Below are 10,433 nucleotides of genomic sequence, written 5' to 3' on the forward strand. Positions count from 1 at the left end.
CTTCAGAACTGAAAGATAAGTTCTGGTTGACAAGGAACTGGTACGTATTGGATTACAAAGCAATCTGTGTACCTGCCATGGATAAGGTAAGACAAGGAGATGCACATCTGTGGTCCAGTGGGCACTGGTAATGAAGTTCTCCAATTCCAGTTACAGGGGGCACTTCTGCACCTACATAAGGATATTTTAAGGAATCTGTTCATTGCACAGGATTAGTAACCTCCTCCTGCAGTTACTTTCTGTAAGCTGTTCTTCACTCAATCTTAGTGTTTTGTAGATGTCCTTTTCCACAATTTTATTTCCCTTTAAGTTTCAGTGTCTTAGTATAATGAGAGTTGCTATTAGTGGTGCCATTTGGTATCAAAAAGATGGTCGACAACGTAACTGATTGTAAACAATGTCCTTTAATGGAAAGTTGTCCAAGGTGGGCATGTATGCAGATTCTTCATCTGTCCCAAAGGGGCTCTCTTCATACCGTGTGCAGCTTAAGACATCAATAGAACTGAGAACTGAGTCTCTGATCCTTACTGAAGGAGGATCTCAAGCAGACTTATCTTTGGATGAGATGACTTTTCCATGCAGACAACTTAAGCACCTCAAAATGTGAAAAGGGTAACAACAGTCATTGCTTTTAGTCATCTAAACTGGCAACGAGTCTGATACTTTCTGAGATCTGTTATGTCCACGTAATGACAATGTCACACAGCAAATCTTGTTGTTCCCAGTCCCCTTTTCATGTGAAATACAAAACTGATCTTTTTCATTGGCTGGGCCTGGTTTTATGTAATTCACATTCAGTGACAGGTAACCAAACTCACACTTCCTTCCTTTAGTTCATCACTTTTCATTACAGTTGTAATTCATATTCAATTCTATAGCAAATGCCAGGGTTTACTAAAAAGATTTTTATTTTTAGTAGCTCAGAATCCAGTACTGAATACTTCCCCCCACTCCCTCCACCCTTTCTTCTAATTTATTCAGTCGGCGTGGTACAAGTCTGATGGAAGATGATGAGGAGCCAATTGTTGAAGATGTGATGATGTCATCAGAAGGGCGAATTGAAGACCTAAATGAAGGCATGGATTTTGACACCATGGATATAGATTTGGTAAGAAAATTTACTTTTTTTTTTTTAATTTAAACCTGGTATTATTTCACTCTTAATTAAAGCTAGTGATTCTTCTTACATAAAATTCACTTTTTCTGTGACTCTCAGAACAATTAGTGCACATGTTTTAAAACACATACTCAAAAGATGGTTTTACAAGTGTTGGCAGGTTTTGAGGGTTTTTTGTAACTGCGTAGATATTGAGAGCAAAGGTTCTTTCTTACTATTCAAAGTTCCTCTTCATGTTGCTGTATTCTGTGGACCAGGCACTCCTCAGTAGTGGTGTCTCTTGATCTGCCTTGCACCTCATGCTGTCAGCTGAGGGCATTAAGGATGAAATAGTCTGACTGTCTCTCTAGTTCCTGTTCTACCACTCCTTTTCTATAAATCAGAATTTTCCAGTGTCTGATTCTCCTCTTTATCATTCTACCTCATCTTTCCTGTATACATGAATAGCAGTTAAACTTTTGGATATTGAGTTGAGCATAAGATGGTTCATTTCTCCATTCATTCCTGCAGTTCCCTCACCATTTCAGGAACCCATTATGTCCAGAGTTCCAGGCTTCAAGCCTTGAGTGGAGTGACCCCTGGTTATCCCAGTGAGTAACCTGCACAAGACTAGCAGTGTTGCCTTGCAGTACAACACAGTACTTGAAAATGTAACATCTTCTGTGGTTTCCTTCCATTTGCCGGACAATTTCATGAGTTGAGGCTCTGGAGGTATTTTATACTAGTGTTTTTCAAGCTTTCTTCTGGAGGCCATTTGAAGGAAATTGATAGCCCTGACTCAACAGAGCTGGAAGTGAGGGTTGTGGGCAGAGGGTGAGGCTTGGAAATGATGGTTCAGGGTGTGGGAATGGGCTCTGGGTTGAGGCAGTAGTGGTTTTCAAAGTGGCAGTCATGATACAGCTTAAGCTGGAGGCCAGAGTCCCTGGATCCTGAGTAAGTCAACCCTGTTCTTTATATATTTTGTAACCCAGTACTTCTTTGTGACCTGAAGTTTGAACACTACTGCCTCATAGCGATCTCCACAAGACCCTTCTCTCCCCTCACCCCACCATCACCAACCCATCTAGAGCCTCAGGCAGCACCCTAACCCTCCTCCACTCTTTGTGTTCGCTCCCAAAGGATTGGACTCCTTCAGCAATCATAAAATCTTCTTCATGCTTCTGAGTCAAGGGCAAAACCCCTTCAAGAAGAGGGACAAATTTCTTAAGTCCTTCAAAAAGAGGCCACCTTTGATCTTTTCTTTTGCACTTCCAGTTGATGGAGGAGGAACATCTACTAGCCCCAGATCTACCAGCAGTGCTTTCTTTGTCCTCTCCAGAAAAGGCAGTATCACCCACCTGGCCAGAGTAGCCCCCATCCACAGCAGCCCAGCCCACGCTACATGCAGGGGTTCTCCAGCCCGGCCAGAGCAGCCCCCCTCATCTGCAATTGCCCTTCTGGGGAGCGGTGTGGCTGGACAGGCCACAGACAGGGACTTTTCCAGTCTGGCTGGAATACTCTAACCGCTAGCACACAAGGAGCTGAGACTGCTCTGGCCCAACTGGAGCGTCTCTGCTTGTGGTGCACCCAGGGCTGACGTGGACACAAACTGCTACAGACAGGCTGGAGTGCCCTTGCCTGTAGTACTCCCCCCAGACTGGGCCACTGAAGACAGTGGCTGCTCCAGATGGATCAACTCCAGAATGCAATGGGTAGAGGCTACAGTCCAGTGCTCCCCTCCCCTTTCCTTCCTCCAGTTTAATCAGTCAACTAATTAAACAAGATTTTACATGTATGAGATCCAAACAGTGGACAGAAATGTCTTGCGTGCTTTGTGAACTGCCTCAGCAAACATAGGTTGATTCATAGCCTATATTTGTGAGAAGATCTGGAAACCTGGGCTGTCTGGTTGTCAAGTTGTATTCCCTGTCCCAGTGGGGAAGCATGAGTTACTAGTATATTTGTAGATCTTGTGGGAACAAAGTAACTCACATATAGGCGATTATTCTCTGTTTTCCCACCAAATACATAAATGTTAGCATGTCCTGCAGAAAAGAAACTTTCTTGTCCAAGGGAACACTGTTTGGAGCATAATAAGATTTGAAAGGCTCAAAAGTGTATGGATGAGACAGGTTCATGTTGCCCTAGGGCATAAACAGAAATATACAGGATCAGACTGTAATTTGAGGGCGAAGATGAGCCAACTGATGAGATTCCTCCTGGCAGAGAATCTGTCCTGAAGTAAATAGGTACTCACCATGACTGACCTCATGTCTGCCCCCAATTAATTGTGTGGTCTATGTGGGTATTAATAGGGACTTATCTATATTTATTCAGAATTTTAAGGAGTGATTTGAAGTGCGACGATGGTTGCTTTACACTTCCTGGCATGACTATAAGCAGCCATTCATTGAGATAGGAAAATACTGGTCTGCCTTGCCTGGGAAGTCACCACCACTAGAAGTATTTTGTGAAGACCCTCAGGCTCTAGAGAGGATAAAGGGGAGCAATGTGATTGGAAAACATTCCACTGTGGAGTGAAGGAAATTCTGTAAGGATCGAGTTCTCCTTATAATGGGATATCTTTCTTTACTATTCAGATTGCTTGGTCTTTGTCCATCCCGCTACTGCAGAGTCTGAGGGGCATCATAGGGACCTTCCCTCCAGTTTCAAAACAGGACCCTACCTATCTGAACCTTGTCCTTTCTGCTCTTATTAGACTGCTGCTTGAATCCTGGGCCTTCTGTTGCCTCCTCCACTTTTCTATGCAACCAAGAAGGCAGCTTTCAGCTATCTATGATAGGAGGGTAGGGAAATGGGGGGAGGGGCTTGCAGCAGACCTACTTTACACAGGTTTTCACAAGGGCTACATTTCCTTGTGACTATACCCAAAGTTTGTACCTGTAGTGCTTTCTAGTTTTTCCCTTAACCAGAGATCTCACCTGCTTTTGATTTACATCTCACCATGGCTTGGAGAAGACAAAAGCTCCTTTCTCCAGATGTGTGCAAACCTCTAGTTTTCTACCTGCACAGAAGTGGTACCATTTCAGAAGCCTCCAAGGTTGTTCACTATTGTTGCTAAAAGAAAGAAGTTGAAGGCTAACAATTTCCATTGCGTGCCCTTTGCTATGATCTTATCAAAGCCTCTTGTCCTTACACTGTTGGGCCCCATTTTATGAGTACTCAGTCAGCACTTTTAGCCTTCTTACAGGGCATATCCCCCTCAGATACATAGAGCAGTTATTTTGTGGATACATACACACCTTTACCAGGCATTATGTTATGGTTCAGTCTTTGGTTGGAGGCACCTCCCATTGCTACAACATACTTCCTCACACCTTCTTCCTCAGTGCTTGGGAATCACCCACAGTGAATATCCATAGGCACCAGGATGTGAAGAAGAAACAGGTAGGTCTGTGCCACCTTTTATGACCTCAGTTGAAAACATGAGGAAGTATAGGCACAAACAATTGGACTGTCCTATCGAAGATTTTCTGGTCTTGAATACAGTGCATGTGCACCTCACTGTGATTGCACAGCTCATAGGGACATGCATCTCAAAGAATTGCAGTTGAAGTAACCTTTCTTTATTCCTCTGGCGTCTTTATTGTTTGCATAATATATTTTAAAATAGCATTTGGTACTTGATATATTACTTGAATAGTTGAAAGTGTCATACAAAAAGTTAAAAAAAAAAAAAAGAAAAGAAAAGAAAAAAGAGAAAAAAAGAAGCAGCTATGCCAGAAAGTTTTTTTTACCTAAAAAATACATTTTTAACTATAAATGTAATCTTTGCTCCAAATAAATGGCTCTTCTTTTTTGTTTCTTTAATTTAACTTACTAGTAACAAACTATATTTGATGACTGTTTGCTTGCTTGCTTTTTTAGCCACCATCAAAGAACAGGAGAGAGAGAACGGAGCTAAAGCCAGATTTCTTTGACCCTGCTTCAATCATGGATGAATCAGTAGGTTTAGTCAAAGGAGGGGGAAACTAAAAAGAATTTTAATTGTAAGATTAAATATATAATAAAACTGGGTGTGTAGTTGAAAAGGAATACCCAAGACTGTGGCAACTTAATCAAATATTAAGGACTACCTTGTGATTATGTTGACAACAGGTATATAGCTGATGAATCTATCTTCTGCTATAATTCTGTTTTGTTTAATTTTTGGAATTTGACTGTGTAATACAAGATTCTTCATATATCAGTAATGGCTTTTTTCATCATAGGAAAAGTAATGTAAACAATATTCTTGAATTTCTAAGTAGGGGTAACAGAAATAGCACACTGCTGATGTTAAGGTTTTTCCAAGTTTCTGATTTTTTCCATGTTCTGAGTGTAATTCTCTGCAGTTATTTCAAAGCCAAAAGAAAGGAGGGGAGTACTGCTAATGTGGAATTACAGTAGGCTTTAGTAGTTTGCACAGCTGATGCTTCCAATATGAAAAAGAAAATGTGAAAACCCTCTGTAGGTAGCAGGAGAAACATATTTAAACATTTCTCCCCCATTTAAATTTTTGCAACCTGTATAACACCAATGACCTATGTTCATACATTCCTATTTAAACATATTTTTTCCCTTCTCAGTGCCAACTTTGCTCTCTTAAACCTCCACAGAAACATAGGTCAATAAGCTGGCCAGAAACCTTTGGTCCAGCTCCTTTTATTGGTCTGGTCCAGTTAAAAGAAGCATAGTTCATTTTCTAATGCTGCTGAACACAGTGCTTGAGTTGGGAATGGGAAATGCCAATTTTCCTTTGAAGTCCTATTGCTCTGTGAGTGGAAAGCAAAAAAAGAAAGAAAAAGAAACATTTTGAAGACAAGCAACTGTAAACATCTTTCTCTTCCATCTCAGAACCAGCTGTCATTTTTAGCCATTTTCAGCTTTCTTAAATTTAGTGTTACAAAATTACACAGAGAATAACAGCTGCAGCAACACAAGCAACCAGACTGTAGTAAGACAGAGCAAGAGGAGATGATGATCTTTGGGACCAGGAAACCTTTTTGGGGGTATGAGGAAGAAAATAAAATTAGGAAAAAATAATTTGATATACATATAGTCAAAGTTATAAAAGGATGGTGTTTATTAACTGGAAGTATACATAATATAAATTCCATTTATATTTTAACACAAACACATATCCATTTATCTGGCTCACAGACATCCTCAATATTAGAAGTCATCTTGTGACAGGAGGAAGTTATTTCAGTCTATGCTCTTGTAGTGCTTTTCAGATAGGATTTCTGTGCTCTCCTGAGCTAGTACCTGTGGGGAACACCAACCACCTACTAAGCTTTGTGCTTGATTTCTCTTAATTGTAGATAGTGGAATTGTTGTAAACATTTTTTTATCTTAACAAAACGTTAATGATATTCAGCCTGGTAGCCAATTTCACGTGACAGGGGGTTCATTCGTCAGAATCCAAGACCGTGATACATTTCCACTCTGAAGATTCTGTCTTCAAAACTTAAATCACAGCATACATGTTTACTACAAGCTCCCTTCTGTTCCTTCACTGCTACTTGGCTTTGCCTTTTATCCCACTCAGACTAAAACACTCACACAGAGCATATAATTTTACTTGGAATTTTCACCCTACATAGAACTTAAACATGCATCTGTACTTGCAGTTTATAAGTGTTACCACATGATGGCAGCAGATGGTAAATTACAGTACTGCAAAGTGCATGCATCCACAGCATATTCTGGGTCATGGGAATGTGCAAGACTAAATAAATTAATCTGCTTAAATTTAAAAGTGAAGAACCCATCCTGGAACTATTACTTTTTCAAAGGCAATGTTTAATCACATAAGAACATGCAGGAATTACATCATTCAGTATTTAAAAGGGAAAGTCAGTTATGCTGTCTAGTTTTGTAAACACAAACTTCTTGGGTAGGGTTAGTTTAGGTTTCTTTGTGTCACAGTTTGTACAGATCCCTAAATATTGGAGTTTTGGGTCCCAGTTAAAAGCAGTTAGGGTCTGTGTGTCTTGACACATTACTATGTAGATTCACAATTTAGTTTATAAAGAAGTTATGGTATTTCCATGTGATCTCACTTGTTTTGAGGTGCGCATGGTATCATTTCCTCATCAGCCTAGTTGTATTTCATCACAGTGTATTTGTGTATGCCTCTTGTAGTTTATTTCAGTTGATGTTGAGTTAAATATTAATGCCAAGGTCAACATGAACTGTTGGTTTGATGTCCGAGTGAGGCGCATGTGAACATCAGTATTAGATAAATTCTTGCTGCAAATGGGGAATGAAGTTTCTTTTATATAATTGCATTGTGCTATGTTTTGGTCCTCAAAGTGTCCTGTACAAAGCCAAGGAGGAAAATAAATGCATCCATATATTTTTGGTTTGGGGCAGTCAGTCCTGGGACTTTTGATGATCCAGGAAGAAGCTTGCTCTCCTTGGTATCAGATGTAGCATAGAAGACTGAGCTGATTTTTCAGCCAGAGCCACCTTGCTTTCACTTAACTATGTGGTCTCTCAAGTGAGGCTTGGTTTTACTGGATTACTTACTAGCTGTATTTTTCTAAATGTTTCCCTCCTCTGTATCCACTGTTTAGTCTCTATCCTGGACAGCAACTGAAAGGCAAGATGTTTTTATAGATACAATCTGTGTATCAGTACATACATGTATATAAGCTGTTGCATACACAATTGCATAACAAGGTGCTCAGTTCTGTTTGGGGCCTCAGAAATTGTCATTGTCAAAGAATTCTAGATAGTAACGCACAGAAAAAACTAGCTAATTTTTACTAAATATATAAATTCATAGAAATATGAGGAAAAGCTGTTGTTTGTGACAGATGTATATTTTAATTTTTGAGGACCCTCTAATAAATAAGTACAAGGCGTTTTGTTTCCAGTACTACAGATTTGGTAATTTCCTCCTCATTTTTGCTGATTTTGAATTCAGAAGAGTATAAAACTTAAAACATATTGGAAGCATTTGTATGTGTTTTGATGTGATGTAATCCAAATGCTACATTTTTATGGTTAATTTTTTATATTTGTTAGAATTTGTAGAAAAATATAAATCAACTAGCAAGTAACTTTTAATATACACACTTTTTCTCTTTGTTTTAGGTACTTGGGGTATCAATGTTTTAATACCAGATCAGCAAATAAATCCGTGATGAAGTCATTTTCTATGTGGAAGAGGAAGTTTTTAAATACAAAATTGTGGTAGATACAGTGAAATTCTGAACAGTTTTTTCTCTAAGGAGAATGACATGCTTTCAAGATCAAGTGCATTGCAGGGGCAGTTTTGTTTGCCTGAAAAATGAAATGTAAAGGACAAGTAAACAATTTGAGGATAAGCTACAGTTTTTGTTGAAAAACCAATATTTTATATGTTATCAGTTCATTATTTCAGAATCATAAGTAGTATTCCACCTTTGTTTTAATCTAACTTTCTGAGAGGTGCTTGGTACAGATTTGAGCCCCTCTTTTTATACATTTATTTGGTGTACTGAATAATCATGGGCTCTGTTGGATTTGTTTAGATCCATGAACTGAAATGTTGGATTAATTTTCTGGAACTGTAAAACTAGAAGAGTTTTGGCATTAAAATTAAATGCTTAAACTGCAACAAGAGAAGCTTTGTTTTAAGTAAGGTAATCATGGATAAAAGAAAAATAAGTGCAGACGTTTACCAATATTTTTATCTAAAATACTTTTTTCAAATCTAAAAGCTTCATTCTAGCCTTCTCAGAATTGCCAGAAAGTAACATAACTCAGTCATGCTTGCCCCATTATCAACCCTGAAAGTTTGCTTGTCCTTTAAGAAAAATGTAATGTTGTGAAATTCCTTCCAGTAGTGCCACTGTATTTTGTCTCCAAATAAAAGAAGCTTATTGTAGTATGTTTGCAGAAAAATTCTAAACAAAAATTATACAGCTTATTAGAGTGTGGGAATAGGGATCTAAATTTTAAATAAAATTATATATATATATAAATTGGTGCTGATTTTATAATTGCGCAGTTTGTTTAGTTTTTTCTTACTTTTAAATTCCAACTTAAAATTATGAGGTTTCAGAAATATATTGAAAGTTTAACAATGTTTAAAAATAGAAGAGCATGAGAATTCATGCTTTAAAAATGATTTTTAAATTTGTATTTTATATTGTTTTATCTATCTGTCTTTGCAAGCAGTCTTCAGGTTAAAGATACTTCTAACAGGTTACAGTACATTTCCTCTGTATGTAAATTAGATTGGATAATAGAAATTCATAAATCACCCCATAATATTCTTTGAAAGCTAAGCTTTAAACTCCATTTTTGTCCTTTCACAAATAAATTAAATCAGTTTAAAACAGAACGTGGATCTATGCCATTTTGACACCAACGTACTTTGCAAGGCTTAGGCAGCTAGACATCATTTTAAAGGAAATATTAACTTATATTACATATGTATATTTTTTGTCAGTTGTCTCTCAGTTCTTGAGATATATTATTTTAATCATTCCATGCCTTAATACGCTTGCAATACAAGAATTTCCCCAAATGGGTGAACATAAAAAGGCTTCCTGTCTTTAGATTCAGAAATTAAACATTGGGCTGTGGTAGCCAAAAACCATAGATTATCTAAAGGATCATGATAAATTGTAATTATTTTACTAAGTCATGGGGTAACAGTATACTCAAAACCAGATCTGCCTAACTCATTTTACATAAATATTTCTCATGTCTAAAAGTACTGCCTATATTGTTTTTCACACCACTGCATTTAATAGAACTGCTGAGAGGACTGTATATATGATTTTAAACTTAAATTGATTTTTTTCTTACTCTTGAACGAGTGTTTCTTTGTGAAAGCAGTTCTTACAGCTTTGTTTTCAACCAGCTAAAATGTTTTATATATTTACCTTAACCTGTTGTCCTCCACATTCTATTGTCCTAATTGTACTGTTTTCTGATTTGTATTTATGTCTTGAGACAGTAACTTTTTGAATAAAAATAAACCTACAGTATGTTGTATGTTTGATCTTTTTAAATCAGGGGATAGAGAAGGACATTGAAAATAAGGATGTGAGTGATACAAATGTTATGTTTATAGAAGTTAAATCTTTTTCCATGTCTTTTAAGTGTTTGTCTCAGAGTTGAGATAATGTATGGAAAACTGCACTGTTTTATATTTGTAATAAATTGTACAAGTTTTTAAAATGTGAATAAAGCACTAATTGGGTTAATAATTTAAAGTAGAAAAGTTATGCAATCATGATTGTTTTAAATATTCTTTAATTTGGGATAAACTTGTTATACAAATCTTTAGCAGTGTACATATAAAGTAAGCTTTTAAAGAGGCTAGTACGTGAAA

The 10,433-nt window shown here is 37.5% G+C and overlaps 1 protein-coding gene across 2 annotated transcripts in view; it reads left to right on the plus strand.

The window, feature by feature from the left end:
- Nucleotides 1–10,086, plus strand: part of STAG2 (STAG2 cohesin complex component) — a 214,849-nt gene extending 204,763 nt beyond the window's left edge. For both annotated transcript variants that reach the window (XM_075007426.1, XM_075007427.1), the window contains 3 exons: nt 982–1,108; nt 4,985–5,062; nt 8,201–10,086. In XM_075007426.1, coding sequence (XP_074863527.1) covers nt 982–1,108; nt 4,985–5,062; nt 8,201–8,224 — 229 coding nt within the window. In that variant the 3' untranslated portion in view covers nt 8,225–10,086. The remainder of the gene's footprint in view (nt 1–981; nt 1,109–4,984; nt 5,063–8,200) is intronic.
- The last annotated feature ends 347 nt before the right edge of the window (nt 10,087–10,433 follow it).

This window comes from Carettochelys insculpta, chromosome 13 (assembly GCF_033958435.1).
Source record: "Carettochelys insculpta isolate YL-2023 chromosome 13, ASM3395843v1, whole genome shotgun sequence".
Classification (NCBI taxonomy): Eukaryota; Metazoa; Chordata; order Testudines; family Carettochelyidae; genus Carettochelys; species Carettochelys insculpta.